Below are 18,217 nucleotides of genomic sequence, written 5' to 3' on the forward strand. Positions count from 1 at the left end.
AATGTATTGAACCTACATTGTAAATTCCTTAATAAATGCGTGTGCGCTTATGATATACAATATAATAAGACTTTTAGCTAAAATTAAGGAAATTTTAACAATCTTAATTTAGTATTAGCCCTCAAAAATATATATTGGAATTTACTATTACTTTTACTACGATATAATTATATAGTAAGTTTATAATATTTTTATTTTTCTCCACTGATTTTTGTGAATTGCCGCCGCAATGTTGTACGCCGAAAAAGTTTTCTCTTTTTGGTACTAGTCTAGCGTATACGACATTTACATAAAGTAACATTTTAAATCTTTCATTTGTCCTAATGTACATTTGCTAACGGATTTTAAAAGAATGGAGACAATAAATTTTATCAAACAATCTATTAAGATCAATAAAACCACATCATTCTAAAATGATATGCACATACATCATATTTTAGTAAAATGCCACTATATTATAATGATGCATTGGCAAATGCTGACATTAATCACTGTCCACTACCTATGTGCATCGACTGCTTATCAAGTTGAATCCAAAATGATTTAGAAGACTACATGAAAATATACATTGTTTTATTAAACAACAATCAATTCAATATTGTGATAACTGAACAAAATAATATTATTTGAAAGATGCTCAATGCTAAAAATACTGTAAGCATTAATTCAATGTCCATTTATGTACTTCTTACCATTATGTATATAATTAATATGAATTACTGATTTTAAAAAAAATATCGGTGTGTGTACTTATGTACGCACGTTAGAAGTTATACTTCTTTGGCGTAACAAAACTTGTGATAAACTAAATTCTTTGACTAGCTCTTAATTATCTTGTTAAATTACACACTCAAGAAAAAGGACCGCTTATTGGAATGCTGTTGGTTTATTTCTATACACTTTAACTTATATTACTAAATTATATAATGGTTTCTCGCTGGTTTTTTTTTAAAGTACCAACTGTCAATCTGACGTTTAATCGTTTGTTTACGTAAGGAATTGCAAATGGCCGACAATAATAAATTCGCTGCCTAGGCAACGGAAAAAATCTAAACTATAATATTATACTGTATAACCGTCACGATTGCAGTATCATACTGTGGCGTAAAGGTAGTGCATTCGGCTGATAACCGAACAATCAGTGGTTCGAATCCAATCGAGTGCGTTTTTTTTCGTGTGAAAAAATAAATTGTGTGTTACATGTCACACGCCAAAAACACACTCTGATCTGATTTCCCAAACGCGCCAAAAGAAGTATAACTTCAAAAAAATGTTTTTGATATTCACAAATCATTTTATTTTACCCAAAACAAAATTATGTAGTATCAAGAATGTTAATTTTGTTATATTATTATCTTAATGTATTCAAATTGTCTGGTCCAATATAAAAATAAATACAAAAATAATAAAAATTAATGATACAACTGTGCAACCTAATAAAAAAAAGAAACACTCACTTGACAGCCTGACAGCTTTGCGAAAAAAAAAAACTAGTCATTCAAAATTCAAACAGATGACAACACCATGGATCAAGAAACTGCTGATAATTTACTTCCCCGGGTTGCAGTTTTAGGAGGTAAATATAACAACCAATCATTATTTATTTCAAATACAGAAACAATGAAATTAAAATGGCATGTAATATCATTTCTTTTGTTTTTATTGCAATGAAACAGAGACCTTGTATATTGACTTGTGACTGTATTAATTATCATTGTCATTGGATTCTCTGCCAATTAGGTATGTGTAATGTACTTTGTGTTAGTATGTGTTCACTACTGATAAGTGATAAAGAAGTACCTACATACCTATGAGGATAAATTAAAAAATAATTTGTATCATTTTATTATTCATAGATTATAAATAGCATTTTATTTTTATTATGAAACTAATCTAATTAGATATTGGTTTAGCAAAAAATGACATAAATTATTACCACCTACCTATAGGTATAAGTATTAATTATCCATTTATATTTATAATCGATAGCTAAATAAACAGTTTTACTAAATGTAAATCAAGAAATAATCTCTTATCAGTTGATTATATTTTAAAAACATTAAGTTATCCTTACATTACTATAAACCAGGGGTGGCCACACTTTTAACCATTACGGGCGACCTGCTTTTGAAATTATTGGAGGCGGTCTACTAACATTAATAGTAGTAATTTAAAGCCAAAAATAAGTGAAATTGAAAATAAACATAGATGATGTCAATACCAATTCAATATCAAGTTATTTTAATAATAGCAATTAATAATGACTTCAGACAAACATAAAAATAGTATGTAAATAAAACAAGATGTTCTTTTATTTTACTTTTATTATCGCAAGCAATATACTTATTATCGGGTTACATTGTAGGTCAAAGAATAAAACTACACTTCAATAACACTTGTAAAACCCGAAACGGCTACACACACGTCCGCTATGCGCTACAGTCGCCACGTGAGTTAACTACAAGTCAACTCTTGTTTTACCCGTCTGGTTTTAGAGAGAGACTGTCGTCGATAATCGGCTAACTTCGAGATCATAGCGCGTTGTCTCTGTTGCACGGCTTGTCTCGCACGCTGTGTGAGACGGGCATCAGAGATGTGTACATATCAGACAGGCGGGCGACTAGAAATAGTTACGCGGTCGACGCTTTGGCCACTCCTGCTATATACCATAAGTAGGTCTGTTAGTTAGTACTATATTAATATTTTTAAATTAAAATGTATATCTAAAGATAAGATGATTAGATAATGGCTAACTGTACCATGTATAATCATGCATTTAAAATGCCTCCACATAACATTGAAGCGTTTATAAAATATAAAACCTATATGTCCCATTTTGCCGAAAAGGAGTCGTCCATAAATTAATGACATCACATTATTTTCAGTATTTTTGAACCTCCCACCTGCTTGTTAAAAAATGAGTTCATCGAAAGTTAAACATTTCCTTATCGGGGATTTATGATCACAGGGGCCCAACTACAAAAACATGTTTTGAGTTAACCCCGGTTTCAATAATGCCATAATCATATTTATTGGTGACACATTGCCCTATGTTGTCCACATAACCATTATCAAGAAATAGTTGAGTAAAGTGCACTTTTTTTATGAATTCTATTGTACCAAAATATTTAATTGCGTTTATGTCAAAACTATGTAATCGTAGATAGGCCCCTGTCATTATAAACTCCCAGTATAATGTCATATTTTCTACAACCCCCCTAATCCCTCGTCACAAATCATTACATAACAAACCTCCTCCTCCTCTTAGAAGTGCGATGTCATAATATATCGATGACCCATAATGAGTATAGAATTTTTAGTCAAATTATCATACCTTTCAGAACCAATTCACCTTTTGAAAGGTAATAGTAAATAGTGCGTTTTCTGAGAGTTTCCGAACCGAGAAGGGAGTTCGTCAGGGATGTGTTTTATCTTCCCAGTTATTCAATATATATGGAGAGCATATAATGCGAAGAGCCCTAGATCATTGGCAAGGCGGAAAAACAATTGGTGGCTATAAAATAAACAACTAAAGATTCGCAGATGATACCACACTAATCGCTGCTGATGAAAGAGAACTCACAGAGCTGCTTCACCAGGTGGAGGAAGAGAGTCGCAAATACGGCCTCCTTATTAATAGGAATAAGACCAAGTTAATGGTTGTTGATCGGGCCAACCTTCTACCAACACCAAGTACACTTCAAAACCTCGAAACAGTCGACGAGTTTGTATATCTTGGATCGACCATCAGTGGAAAGGGCGGATGCGAAGCGGAAATAAGAAGGCACACACAGATTGCAAAAAATGCGATGACACGCCTTACTACCATATGGAAGGATCGGGGAATTTCGATTGCCACAAAAATGATGCTTGTGCAAACATTAGTGTTCTCGATATTTCTATATGGAGTCGAGTCGTGGACCCTGAAGGCAAGAGAACGGAAGGCAATTGATGCCTTTGAGATGTGGTGTTGGCGGCGAATGCTTCGCATTTCTTGGACGGAGCACAGGACGAACCAGTCAATCATCCAGAGACAAGATTAAGGAACGGCTCTCGACGATATGTCTGAGAAGAATTCTGCAGTTTTTTGGATATATTGTCAGGCGCGGACCGGACAACCTGGAGAGACTGGTAGTTTTGGGTAGCCTCCAGGGAAGGCGAAGCAGAGGAAGAGCGTCTGCGCGATGGAGCGACCAAGTGAAAGAGCTGACTGGGGGCACCATCCATTCTGCCCTGAGAGAAGCGGAAGATCGAGAAGGATGGAAAGTCTTGGTCGCTCAAAGGATGGCGAAATTTAAATGTCACGATCCTCAGCCATGAGTGCACGACGAAGAAGAGATAACAGAAACCTGGAATTCCTAAAACGGCAAAGCCGCAATCTGTTGAAATTAAGCACTTGTAAAGTCGTAAATTGTGTTTTCCCGAAAATGTTCCTTTTAGACTTAACGATGCACTTGCTCTAATGCAGGGGTTCTTAACTTTTTTGCGGAAGCGGGCGCATTTGAGGTTTGGGATAATAGTGGCGGGCGCACGTCACATTTCTAAAAAACAAGATCTAAGTATTATGTGTTACATTTATTATATCGGTAGATTATAGATTTATTTACATTTAAACGCCTATGAGGGCATGTACAAAAGAAGCATAAAGCACCCATACAGTTACATATAGAAAATAAAAAGAAATAAAATACATTAAACAGTATAAAAAATATTCAAAATAACACATTTGCATGTACGATGATAATCCCAATCGTAAATAATTATCAATGTTGGTATTAGTAAGTCGAGATTTTGATTTTATTATGTTAATGGTGGAAAATAAAGGTTCGCACAAATATATGGAACCAAAACAGGATTTAATTTTGATATTCATAAAGTACGTGAAGGATTCATCTCTCTTGCAATAGGAAATGAATCCATTATTGCAGCCCACCATTGCTGGAGCACCATCAGTAATTATTGCTGTTTCCTTTTGTAAAGGCATATTATTTTCTGTCTCATAATTTTTAAAGATATTAACCTTTTTATCGCGACATAATTTCGCTCATGTACTTGTTCGGGCGCGCTGCGATTTTTACGATTCATAAATCATACCGAAACGTCATTAAAAATGTACCTAAAAATCCACTGAGTGGCTCTAGCTATAATAAAACATTCCTTTTAATTTTACAGCATGTGAAAATAAACAAAAAGATCGTAAATTAAGCAACAGAGCTTTAAGAAATTCTGTCATACATAATAAAGCACGCTTGGAGTACATACCGCAGAGTGAAGTGGCCTCTATGATACCGGATAAGTGGTAGACACTTGCGCCGATGATTAATGTTCACACGTTTTTTAACACCAACACAGAACGCACACAATCGTTATTGTTATATTATTTCCTTACAACTTGGTCTCATATTTCAGTCACACCTAATTAATGTTTATGGCTTAACTATATTTCAAAAATTGATTTTGTCATGGTAGTCATAAAAACAGGGCACAGAGCATAAAACGACATCACATGCTTCACACATAATGTTCGTCATTTTTCTTTTTTTATCTTTAGTAGTTGAAGCAATACACACATGACATCTTCGATATGGTTTTGTTTTATTTACTGTTGGAGGAATTTTACGGGGTAAATGTCTTAGGAGTTCTGTTTTTAAAATTCTTTTTGGGTTATTAACTACACGAGTAGTTTGTGATGTCGATGGTCTTGAGGCACTGCCATATGTTTCGATTAATTGCCGGATTACGTTTAATTGAAATTCAGCTAAACTAATTTTTTTACCGGTGATAACTTTGTAAAGTATGCTACTATTTAATAAAAATAAATCTATGATGTGGAATCCAACCTTTTTATACCACTTAAGACTCTTTCGCATACACGAGAGGCTGCTCAACATCATGTCAGCTTTGTCTACCGTGCCCATATTTTTATTATAATCCACAACGCATTGTGGTTTTATAATGGGTTGTCCTGTGGCCCTATTAATTTTATCTGTCGGTACCATGGAGTCATCGTGCATGGTACTGATCATATGCACTTCCCGCCTATCATGCCATTTTAACACGAGCAATGGGCCACGGTTAAGAGATTTTACTTGTCCTTTTTTCAGTTTATCAAATTTTGGCATTGACTTTCGTGTTTTACGTACCGTGCCGCAAGCATTTGTCTTTTTTTTATGTAGAAACTGAAATAATTCTGGGCTGCTGTACCAATTATCACAAAATAGTTTATGCCCTTTACCAAAATAATCCTTCATCAAAGTGGTGACAACAGCCCCAGATATTCCCAAAAGTTCACTATCACTTATTTCGGTTTCTACACCACAATAAATAATAAAGTCTAAAATATAACCGGTTTCCACATCACAAATCACAAATAATTTGATTCCAAACCTATGTCTTTTTGACGGTATAAATTGTTTGAATATTAATCTCCCTTTAAAAACAATGATACTTTCGTCGATGCAGAGATTTTCGTTTGGTAGCATTGTTTCTTTGAATATTTTTCTGCAGTGGTCAAGAAGTGAGCGCACTTTATAAAGACGATCTCCAGTAGGGATTTGGGTATCAGAGTAATGTAGCATTTGTAGAATCAACTCATACCGATCTCTTATCATAGTTTGGCCAAATATTTTAGAATTTAATAATGGATCAGCACTCCAATGTTCTTCAATTGTGAGATGGCGATTTCTTGTCATCAACATTGATACAGCATAAAAAACATACATCTCTTCTGGGCATGTATCATACCAGGCATGGATCCTTGCATTCGGAGTGTGGGCTTGTGTGTTGAGCATATGGTTGTGGTAATTATTTGTATGGTTAACTATGGTATTCATTATTGTTTTGTTAAGAAAATGACGAAAAAATTCCATTTCTGTGGAATTTTCATTGAGCTGTACACTAGGGTTAACGCCTGAGTTGAAACTATCAAAATCGTATGTGATCGGTTTGAAGGGACCCGCAGTCCACGATTGGAGTAAACTGTCTGGTGCTGCACTGGTAGACGGTTCAGCCACTCCTTCATCACTGCCTATATTGGAAGGCTCGTCAACATCGTCGGGATGTTCTACTAGCGCAGCTTCTTCATTATCACTTTCCATCTCATAGTCCGAATCCAAACATTCAACATCAGGGATAGACATTTTTATTTAAACACTAAATATGCTATTATAACTTAACAGTTTTGAGGAAATTTAAAGTTTTAATTCACTACACAATAATATTAAATTTTAATCTTAGTTCTTTATTCGACTAAAATGAGAAGAATTTTAATCATCACTTTCCTTGAAATAAAAATGAGTGGCCGCGAATTTTGAAAATCTATTCTACATTTTTTAATTTAAATTTAAATATTTTACAGATTATTATTTACTTATTCTCAATTTTTCGTATGTATTTCCATACAGTACAAAAGATTTATTATAGGAATTTTAAATTATTTATGTGTTAATAATTTCGTTTTCACTTTACAACCACTGATTTAATTCATAAAATCACTTTTCATTTAAAGAATTAACGCACATAATTAATTATTAACAGAATGGCGCATCAATAATAATTTTATAGAAAACCGTAAAAAACTTTGAAATGTATCAATCACAACACGAAAGCAATCGACTGTTGAAAATTATCACCGCACTAGCCGATTTCATGTATGAGATCATTAACATCAATTCGCGCCGGCGCAAATTGCGCAAAGCAACTAGCGGTAAATTTTGAAACCAATCATTGGAAATCTGTTTTACTCCAATATCGACAGGGTATGTGTCTTTGCTTAATTTCGAATTATCTAAAAAGTCTTATTGAAAAAAAGTCACAGATGTCAGTAAAGGAATAACCCAGCTAGTTTTTCAAACAAATTTCGACTGTATTACTCGCCGAATTACGAAAATACGGAGGTAGAAACTTATGGGCACTTCTGGATGCCCTTAGCGGTGAACGGTTTAACTATCATGGGCATTTCTAGATGCCGTTAGCGGGAGGAGGGTTAAAAATATCTCTGCCTCTTTCGTTATTTAATACTTTGTCGGGGGCACACGAAAATGGCTCCGCGGGCACACGGTTAAGAACCCCTGCTCTAAGGTATAAAAATATAATTATGTTTTGTATAATATAGTGTTGGATGTATAATTTTTAATGAGTAACATTTTTACTTTTTTTCCAGGATGTGGTTTCATCGGGCGTAACCTCGTAGGATATCTGATTGAAAACAATTTAGTCGGAGGTGTTCGGGTCATTGATAAGGTGCCGCCGCAAATCGCATGGCTGAATAAAAAACACTCTTCCATATTCGAAGATCCCAGGGTAGAATTCACGAGTGCCAATTTAATCAATCCAGGTACGCTGGCTTCAGACAAAAGACATTGAAGAAAATTTCTCCAGTCTAAATACTAAGTGTTTACTAACACTAGTAATTAAATTACCTGCCAGTCGTTTCGCATTACAGATTCATTTGTGGCAAGCTTCACTATGCTGTAAGATTTATTTTCCATGGCTTCACTGGCATATAAATGCCTTGCATTAATGTTAGATGAACAATCATTTACAATCGAAAATAATAGCAGACTCACATTTTTTAACAATGTATTCAATACTGCCAACACAGAGAACATTAACTTTTCTTTTTCTTAACGTGCGCAGATGTGATATTTATCTAATGCCCAGAAATTAGGCTAGATAAATGTTATTGTTGGTACTAAAGCTTTCGACTGCACTTACATCAAGTCAATTGTATCACTGTCTCACTCGACCATGTCTAGTTTTTTGTCAAAACAATCAACTTCACGCCAATGGAGTGTGTTTATAGTTACCTGTGCAACCATACTAAAACATTCTGGAATTGTTATTATCATCAGCCTGTTTCAACCCACTGTTGGTTGAAGGCCTCTTCATGCGCTACCACTCTTTCCGCTTCCCTGTTCTCCTTTTTTATATTTCCTCAATCCAACGTACCATGGGACGACATTTCGGTCGTCTTATATCCCTCGGATACTACTAGATTATTGCATTTGTCGAGCAGCCATTCTGTCTGCAAGATATGTATCCAGCCCATCCCGATTCAAGAGTTTTGTTATATTTAGTTACATTGCACTCTCATTTACTTCCTCATCGCTATATAAAAAAGTGTGTATCACTCTTTTTATTATAGTTCTAAAGTGATTTTTTAAATTATATTTCTAGTGTCGTGTGAAAACAGCCTAAAACCAGGCCCTGACTTTCCAACATGGGACGTGGTCATAAATTGTGCGGGGGAAACGAAACTGGGGCAAGAGGACGCTATCTACAAAGAGGGTATATTGAACATCACCTTGAACTGCGCCAAAGAATGCACACGTCTCCAAGTGAAAAGATTCATTGAAGTCAGTTCTGGATGCATGTACAGCAGTGAGAAGGTATATAAACAGACTTTCTTCTTTGATTTTCATGATACAGTCGAGCTTGGTTATTACGATCATGGATATAGCGAGATCTCGGATGTAACGAGGAAACATTCGTTCACATTTTAGTTTATGATTTTCTCCATACATTTATTCACTTTTATAACGAGATCCTTATCGGATATACCGAGCTAAAATATCGTTAAAAATTTCTTAAGACGTGTCGATCGTTTAAAAACATTTCGACTCTAAGCAATAAAATCCGACCGGACAGGATGCCGCCGGGTTCGGATTAGGTTTATGACACTAGTTAAGTGTCTAAGTACCTACCTAATTGGTGTTTTTGCTGTCAATATTGAAAAAGTATACACACATACGGTTGAAATTGCATGTAAAAAATCCAAGGTTTGGGAAGTCACTAGGTACCTGCCAGCGTTTGTTACAATAAACAACTTCTTTTGTAAGAAATGAAAATATAATTAATATTAAATTCTACAGGTTTTTTTAAAAAGGTTTTCTACCAAGTAAATGCTAACTCAATTAATTAATAACTTCTTTTGTAGTTTATGAATGCCATGCTTGTTCCAGGGAAAAATTCTAATTGTCTAAATTGGAATTGTGACTTTTTGTGTTATGTGACGGCTCATTTAAATATACATATTCTCTGATATAACTCATGGAAAATCACATATTATCATTATATAATTAATTTTCTCATATTGTTTTTAGTGTAGTAAATATACATAGCAAAATATTGCATTATAGGTCCCACATGCCGAAGACGGTCCTCTACAACCATGGACATTGGTATCCAAATGGAAAAGAAAAGTGGAAGATGAATTGGCAAATAAATTCTCTGATCTAAAATATACGATTGTCAGACCCGGGATTGTCTATGGCGTCGGAGACAGGAGAGGACTAAGTAAGTATTTTCAGTAATAAATACTATTGTTCACTTTAGGCTCCCTATATATATATTTAAAGCAGAATTATGGAGAAAACTATTTCACCAAAATAACCTAAAATTGTACCAATTATTAAAAATTCCATGCCGTGTTGTTGTTTGGTACCTCTTCAGCACCACTGTATCTGTCCAGGGATTATCCTCTCGCCAAGCAACATGTCCGGCCCATTCCATTCACCAGCTCAGCAACCTTGATCATATCGCATACTCTTGTCTGGTTTCTATTTCATTGGTTTATTTTACGGTCTTTCCACATTATGACCAAAATGCGCCTCTCCATGTCGCGTTGTGCTAATCATTGTTTTTAGATTTCTCTTACATTAACATAGGTGAACACTATGCTTTAGGCACAATGGGAGGTCACTTTTGAAGATGCTATATATCAGTGGCGAAGGGTAGAGGCAGGTTAGCTTTTATATATGTAAATAGTTCGCATTAAACTAAGACTAAAATTTACAGATGCGGTTGATAGTATTTAAAAATCAATGAACCTTGCCTAAATCAAACCATAATAGTTTTGGTATATTATGGGCTATTTGACAAAATAATGGACACTTTTTCATTCTAACTTATTTATTTTTGTTGAATTAAGAATACATATTACACATGTGTTGGTTAGTTGTCTAAACCAAACCATAGTAGATAAAAAAATATTATTCTATCTATAAAATATCCAAAATTATGTATTGTATAATTATATTAGCATAATTTTAGATATTTTATCTATTATGGCTTGGTGCTTTTCGCAGTGTTTAATTGAATTTAAAAAAAACTAACGGACACCATCTGTAAATTGTATTCTTAGTTCAATGAAAAAAAGTTTATTGTGGACTATTTATGTCAGATCTTAACAGCCTACCTCCACCCTTAGCCACTGCTATATTGTATTCAGGCACTGAAATGTACTCGCATCACAGTTCAGTCATGCGAGAAATTTCATCGTACATACGTCCGTCAATAAACATTTCCGAGATAGACATAGTTGTTTTGAATGCCATTGATAATGATGATTTTTGGGTCAGAAAATCAGCTGTTTGTCATCACTTAATTTAAGTAAATTTACCAATAAAGCAGCTTACATGCAACTTCCAGCGTTCTTCAAACTTCATATTCACTGAAAAATTAACCATAAATCTAAAAAATTTAAGTAGTAATTAATAATAAATTAAAGTAGAATTAGCAAAAATAACAGCTTTGAACCATCATCAATCTAAATGATATTAACTTACACTAATTTTCAGCACCTAGGCTCGTGGTTGCCGCAGTATACAAGCACCTCAACGAAACAATGCGGCTGATGTGGACTCCCGAACTAAAGATGAACACAATTAGTATCTTGGACACGTGTCGCGCCATCTGGTTTCTGGCGGAGAGAAATGAATCCGTCCATCAGACCTACAATATTGTGGACGCAGGCGATACCACGCAGGGAGTCATCACAGACATTGTCTCTGATATATTCCACATCGAATATAACTACTGGGGGACCGCAAAGTCTAATCTAGCTAAGGTGAGAGAACAACAATAATTGAGACACAATTTATTTTGGGATGCAATGAAATGCACATTTTTATGGCTATTTTGTAATTCGAAATTTTCGCAAAAAAAAAGTCCCTTGAACATTATTATTAATTATAAAACCATACCTTTAACCTTTTCCACTCGAATTTTTTTTTATAGGTACATACCACCCACTCGAGACTTTTTCCCGCACAAAGCATAATTTCAATATAAAACATTTAATTGGTGAAAAAAATGTAAAAAAAATTTTTTTTTTTTTATTCTGTAAAATAAATTTATAATGAATATACTGTACTTATTTTTAGTTTATTTATAATTCTTCATTGTGTGGTATTTCACAAAGCAATCTCCAATATGTAATCCTGGCTTATCACAGAATCGTAATGAAATAGCGGTATGTAGAGAACTGGCTATAAAGTGTAAATCGTCCATTATGACTGTAAATATGATACAAATGAATTGCCTTCAAATACACTTGTAATATAAGCGGCTGTCTCGTAAATTTCCTAAATTAGTTTCGGGCTCATAACAACTCATTCCCAGTGCGGTACACATTATCAAAAGATTTCTCAAAAAATAATAAATCGATACGTAATAATTTTCATTTGACTCATTAGAGTATTTCACATTATATAGGTTCCGAATCGGCATAATATACTAGTAAGTACTGTCATCAAAAACAGTATTCAAATATAAAACTGTAAACTATACGAGACGCCCCTGCGCAAGCGAGAACCAATAAAAAATATAAACACACTTCAAAATCATGCGTGACAAACACTTCACTCTAGTCTGGGAACGTTCAATAAATAAAATTTATGTGACAAAAAAACATTGCTTGCAAGCGACGACCTACGAATAAAAAAAGAGAAGATTCCGATAAAAATACTATGTTGAAATTAGGCACGCAGTATTCTTTTGCCGACTTCTTTCTCAGATAAATGTAATAACCTATTATTATTCATTCTAACTTGATTGAAATCGCATTATAAAAATTTCTGAAAATATTACAAAAAATTACTTTATAGGCGGTGCCGCCGCTACGGCGGCACTCGAGTAATACGGGAAACTTCTAATGCCGCCGATATGGCGGCACTCGAGTGTTAAGGGTTAATTCGAATTTCATAATTCAAAATGATTTCACAGCCCTGGCATATAAAAATATTCAATAAATCGTAATAAAGTACACTATTTCATGAGCGAGTCATTGAAAAAAATTTTAAAACATCAAAAATTACTTATTTTATGAAGGTAATAAAAATAATTCTGCCATTTTATGACCCATTGACACACAGTGGTTTGTCATCAGAGGCACAACTGCACTCCACTCAAAGGAAAAACAATAACTCACATGTTTCAGGGCTGTAGGTATTTAATTGTTCATTGTTTATTGGTAGTACATAGTTTTACTAGAAAAACAATGCCAAACAATTGTGTTGTCAAATTGGAAAAATAAAAAATATTTCGTATTTTTCTAAAATACTTGGTAACTTAAAAAAAAATTCAAAATTTTAATATTTTTCCCCCATACATTTCGTAATTCGAATTGTTTTTCGATTTTTGGTCTAATCGAATTCGTATTAACTAGGTTTTACTGTATATTATTGAGTTGAAATGTTAATTCATTTCAATTGAAAAGGATTATTCAAATATTATTAGTTTTTAAAATGCAATTAAACCCTTGTGAAAACTAAACCATAATAGATAATAGTCAAAAAATACTCGTCTATCTATAAAATATCTAAAATTATGCAATTAAATCATACATAACTTAGGATATCTTATAGATAGAATAATATTTTTTATCTATTATAGTTTGGTTTAGGCAGGGCTAAATGAATTTAAAAAAAATAAGTATGAATGAAAAAGTGTGCACATTTTTTTCATATCGCCCAAAGCATACCAAAACTATTTTGGTTTAATTGATTTTTAAAAACTAACCAACACCATCTGCAAATTGTAGTCCTAGTTCAATAAAAACAAATACGGATGACTAACAAAGTTTTATGTGCACTATTTATGGTGGATCTTAACAGCCTACCTCCACCCTTTGCTACTGTTGGACGGCTATTATTTTGAATCGGTCATCGAACTCTTTTGTGACAACAATACTTTTGCACGACACGTTTAATGCTGCATAATTATTTTACTGTACAAATCAGATACTCAATGGAAAACCTATTGATATTGTATTCATGAAATGCATCAGGCTCTCCAAACTGGCCTTTATTACCAATGAAATATTAATAATTGCAGACATTCCTGAAATCAGCGTTGGAAGATGCTAACGACAAACATCTGGAGTCTTGGGCCAAAGCGTGCGCGAAGCAAGGCATTCAGAACACCCCACTCGATCCCTACATGACCACTGAATTTTTGCTCAACAAACATACTTACCTCGACGGCTCCAAACTTCAAGCGCTCGGATTCAAATTGCAAATTGAAAGACTGACCAAAGAGCAATTGATTGAGGTGTGTATTCTTGTACTCTTATCATTTATTAGATGATTCAATCATTCAAATTTATACTCCAGCTGATTCATTACTAGGCATGGTAGGTTTGAAGAATATGTTATTATCACAAGAAGGGGATCAGTCAGTAATGTCTGGATGGAGAGAGAAATGTCAATTGCATAAGAATTATGAATCACTTCGATCGCTTTACCCAACTTGATCATTTACACCAACCTAGCATCAGTTCAATAACCACTAACACAATATGGCTAATTGTTAAATTTGCCCCAAAATAAATATTGTTACAAGCAGAGGGTTGGAGGGGTCCCTTTTTCGAGTTGCTCCGCTCCAAAGGTTTTAATAGGTATTATATGTAATGTTTGAGGCTTTCACGGTTGTTTTTTATCATAGTAGATTTTTGGGTTTCCACCGTGTGTGCTTCTTCCTTCTTTCCTCAACGTGTCGGGCTCGTTGCAGAGGCCATTATCAAGAGTACGTTTTGTTCTAATTTGTGTTGGACATAAGAAAATTCTTAAGGCCTCAGTTGAGGCATGGTCTAAAAAGATCATGGCTAGGCAATGCGCGGATTGCGGGTGCAAATGACGCATGCCGAACGAAATATAATTTGTCATATAAATCCAACATGCGTCCATTTAATGTTGTTTATTGTTCTATTAGTAACAATAATAATATATTCATTGACATGTTTTCTTTTTCAAGTAAATGGGTAACGTTTTTAGTCATCTTTACACGATTTAAGAACTAATACCCCAGTCGCCATCACGAAACAAATTGACGTATTCACACCTCGACGTTCGCTTTCCGGTTGCCAGCGAGTCCAAAATTTCGTCGCGCCTATAGTTGAAAATTATTTGCCGTTTCACTGAAGTATCGTCTTAATAAATGTGGTTTTAGGGCTTCAAAGAATATTGAAATTTATTAATCAGCACTCTGGGACTTTTTATTTAACACTACACCACTACGCCAATTATATTCACTTAACTCCTACCTACTGTAAGACAAATTAAGGGAACAAAATATCGCCAAAACTAAAGATCTTGATTCAAATAATTATTATACATAATATCATGTTTATTGATAAATCGATATAATCAAACCTAACCCTAGGATCTCCCATGAACTTGGTTCATTGTCCAAAGAATTACTAAATTAAATAGCAGTTATTACATATTAAAAACTTTGTCTTATTTTTTTCAGGTAATCGATGACTACGTAGAAATGGGTCTGTTTCCAAAATCCCATTTGATATGATTTCTTGTCTGGTGTTTCACTGTTTCATTTGTATTTTTAAAGAAATGTCAAGTAGAATGGTGTCAGATTCTGGCAGTGCAGGCGACTGTTGTTGGTACTGTTACTTTCAAATGACACTGACACCGTTCCGAAGTGATTTCCTCATGGCCGCAATGATGGAAAAATGTATCCTTCCTCTACATCTACTTTTAAAAAATTACATGTGTTTTGAGTGGAATAATGTAAGTTACAACAGTGATATATCATGATTGAGGATATGCGTGAAATCAGTAAACAAATGATTATTGTAAATTTTTATATATTGAATAATTATAGAAGTTTTTGTTTTTCCCTTTCAAAAAAGAAAACGTTTCGCTAGTCAATTAAATTAAATGTATTTCGGATTAAATATTATATTCTAATAATTAGTATAACTTCATTGAATTTATTGATCAAAACAAGGCCAGTAAAATTATTTCATTGTAATGACCAATAACAAACTACATGTAACATAGACTACTTAACTGCAGTGTTACCAATTTTCCTAGTATGTAGTAGCATTACTTAATCCATTGTATGATATTGACCAAAAACAATGTAACTAGCCTACTGCAGTGTTGCCAAATTTCTTTTCTTTTATAAAATTTTCCCTTTTAAAGGTTGATCATGTATCCTTTAATGACAATTTTAATAAAATTATATTACACAATATTCTACAGAAATGGCCTTGAGAATTGAAAATATGATTTTTTAACATGTGGTCCATAATATCTGGTCTACTAGTTAATATAAAAAGGTCTTGTCAAAGTTGTTTGTGTTAATAAATTTGCTCTGTGACTGATCCGACTCATATTTCACATTTATTTCATCAGGGCTGTCGAAAACAAAAATCATAATATATATTTATAATTTTAAATTTTTATTTATAATATATATTATTTAAGTTTTGTGCATCTAATGCCGGGTCCACACTGGCAACAAGTTAATTTGCTGGCAACCTCGTTAGATTTTACGATAATTATTGTAAAATTTCTTAAGCAATTATGGTAAGTATCGTAAAATTTAATGAGGTTGCCAGCAACTTGTTGCCAGTGTGGAAATGGCTTAATATCCACTGTGGTTCACGTACTGGCATGGACCTGGGGTTAGCTAATTCAGGAAGTCAACACCCATGATAGAATTTTTTCCAGTTTTGGTTGCATTATATTCCAAAACTCTTCCGTAAAAATCGTTTCCGAGTTTATAAATGGAAATTTCTCGGTGTACATAGTAAACAAACCTACGAATAAAAAAAGACAAAAAGGAACATACTGATTCATCGCAGTAAAATCTGGTAATCAAATTCGCCATTTTGAAAAGCGACGATTTTGCGTAAACAAATATCACGTGGTCTGTACGTGTGCGGCAAACTTCGAATGTGTTTGTAATTTTGTGCAAAGTGCGAATGTAATGTTTTCAAATAATTGATATGGATTAATTATACCATCGTATTATTTTCTCGAAATCATAAACATACTATAATAGTATTTGAGTATCAACCTATGTTCAATTTGAATTGGGTTATAATAATAATATACCCGTATATATATCAATAGTATGTTTGCTACAAAATCCACCCAAGTTATCAGTACGTACTTGCACAGGTTTGATTAAAAACCATGATGAAATTAACATTTAAAAAATATGAATGCTTAATATTATTTTGACAGCCCTGTTTTCTGATCGGCTTCATGTCGCAGGTGTTCATAAAATAATAATAATTCTCCGTGCCGGCAGAAATTATCAGTAATAATAATAATATTTCTTGAAATAAAATCTCAGATGATTAGTGATTTTTGCGAAAAAAAGCAATAATACATGCTGCACAATAAGAAATCATGGTGCTTACATAATTTGTGAATATTAATTTAACGATATCTGCTGCCAAACATTCACTTTGAATTTGAACAAAATCAAAATAATTATTGATTTAAGAGATTAACGTAATACAGTTCAAGGAATACTATTGTAATTGCTTCAATTGGTGTTTGGTACACAATTTTTGTCAAATTTGAGATAATCTAATCGAATAATCTTGAGATAAGTATTGTAATAGAGACTCCACATACACATATGTATGAAGTCAGGGGTCGGAAGTTCGAATCCCGTATCTGACAAATTCACTTGTTGCTTCTATATAATATTACTAATCTATAGGAGGCAATGGTTGAGCGAATTCAGCAACCATTGCTTTTTTGAAATGTTTTCAACCAAATTATATTAAATTCAAACTATAGTTTTATTAATTTCTTTACACTGTTTTCATTCGGTTGATATTGTGATTCAGACTATAACTAGATAGGAATATATACCATTTTATGTACTTAATATTAATAAAAATCGGTGGAAAAATGTAGATTATTGAGGAGACTTGTTAATCCGCAAATGACAATTCATTTTATCTGTATTAAATGGATGGCTTCAATGTTAAAAGAAACCCCGCAATAAGGCCTACCCCTTGGCTTAACAATAATGCTTTATAACTTACCTAATAATGTTTGTAAAACTGTTCTTGAAAATATTGTTGTTAATTTCTTGCTTGTGCAATACATATATATATGTATGAGGTTAATCCCCCAGTGCCTGTCTTTATAATAAAAGGTGTAATCCCTTG

The 18,217-nt window shown here is 33.5% G+C and overlaps 2 protein-coding genes across 2 annotated transcripts in view; one reads left to right on the forward strand and one right to left on the reverse strand.

Annotated features, from left to right (window-relative positions):
* LOC147073070 (synaptic vesicle glycoprotein 2A-like) overlaps nt 1-1,476 on the reverse strand; it is a gene marked incomplete at its 5' end in the record, with an annotated part of 31,421 nt that extends 29,945 nt beyond the window's left edge. Inside the window, one exon of the mRNA XM_085945597.1 lies at nt 1,458-1,476. Within this exon, the coding sequence (XP_085801723.1) occupies nt 1,458-1,476 (19 nt within the window). The remainder of the gene's footprint in view (nt 1-1,457) is intronic.
* Nucleotides 1,141-18,217, forward strand: LOC147073072 (uncharacterized). Its single transcript, XM_085945212.1, has 8 exons — nt 1,141-1,576; nt 8,162-8,335; nt 9,178-9,389; nt 10,140-10,296; nt 11,580-11,848; nt 14,116-14,331; nt 15,532-16,338; nt 17,394-18,217. Exons 1-7 carry the CDS (start codon nt 1,525-1,527, stop codon nt 15,583-15,585), a joined length of 1,134 nt encoding a protein of 377 aa, XP_085801338.1. The 5' UTR covers nt 1,141-1,524; the 3' UTR covers nt 15,586-16,338; nt 17,394-18,217.

This window comes from Rhyacophila brunnea, unplaced genomic scaffold (assembly GCF_057557595.1).
Source record: "Rhyacophila brunnea isolate RB1 unplaced genomic scaffold, BYU_Rbru_1.0 scaffold_18, whole genome shotgun sequence".
NCBI classification, from domain to species: domain Eukaryota; kingdom Metazoa; phylum Arthropoda; class Insecta; order Trichoptera; family Rhyacophilidae; genus Rhyacophila; species Rhyacophila brunnea.

Coding starts and splice junctions, on each gene's coding strand:
- LOC147073072 (XM_085945212.1), top strand. CDS start 1,525: ATGGATCAAGAAACTGCTGATAATTTACTTCCCCGGGTTGCAGTTTTA. Junction 1,577..8,161: donor CCGGGTTGCAGTTTTAGGAG/GTAAATATAACA, acceptor CTTTTTTTCCAG/GATGTGGTTTCATCGGGCGT. Junction 14,332..15,531: donor CCAAAGAGCAATTGATTGAG/GTGTGTATTCTT, acceptor TATTTTTTTCAG/GTAATCGATGACTACGTAGA.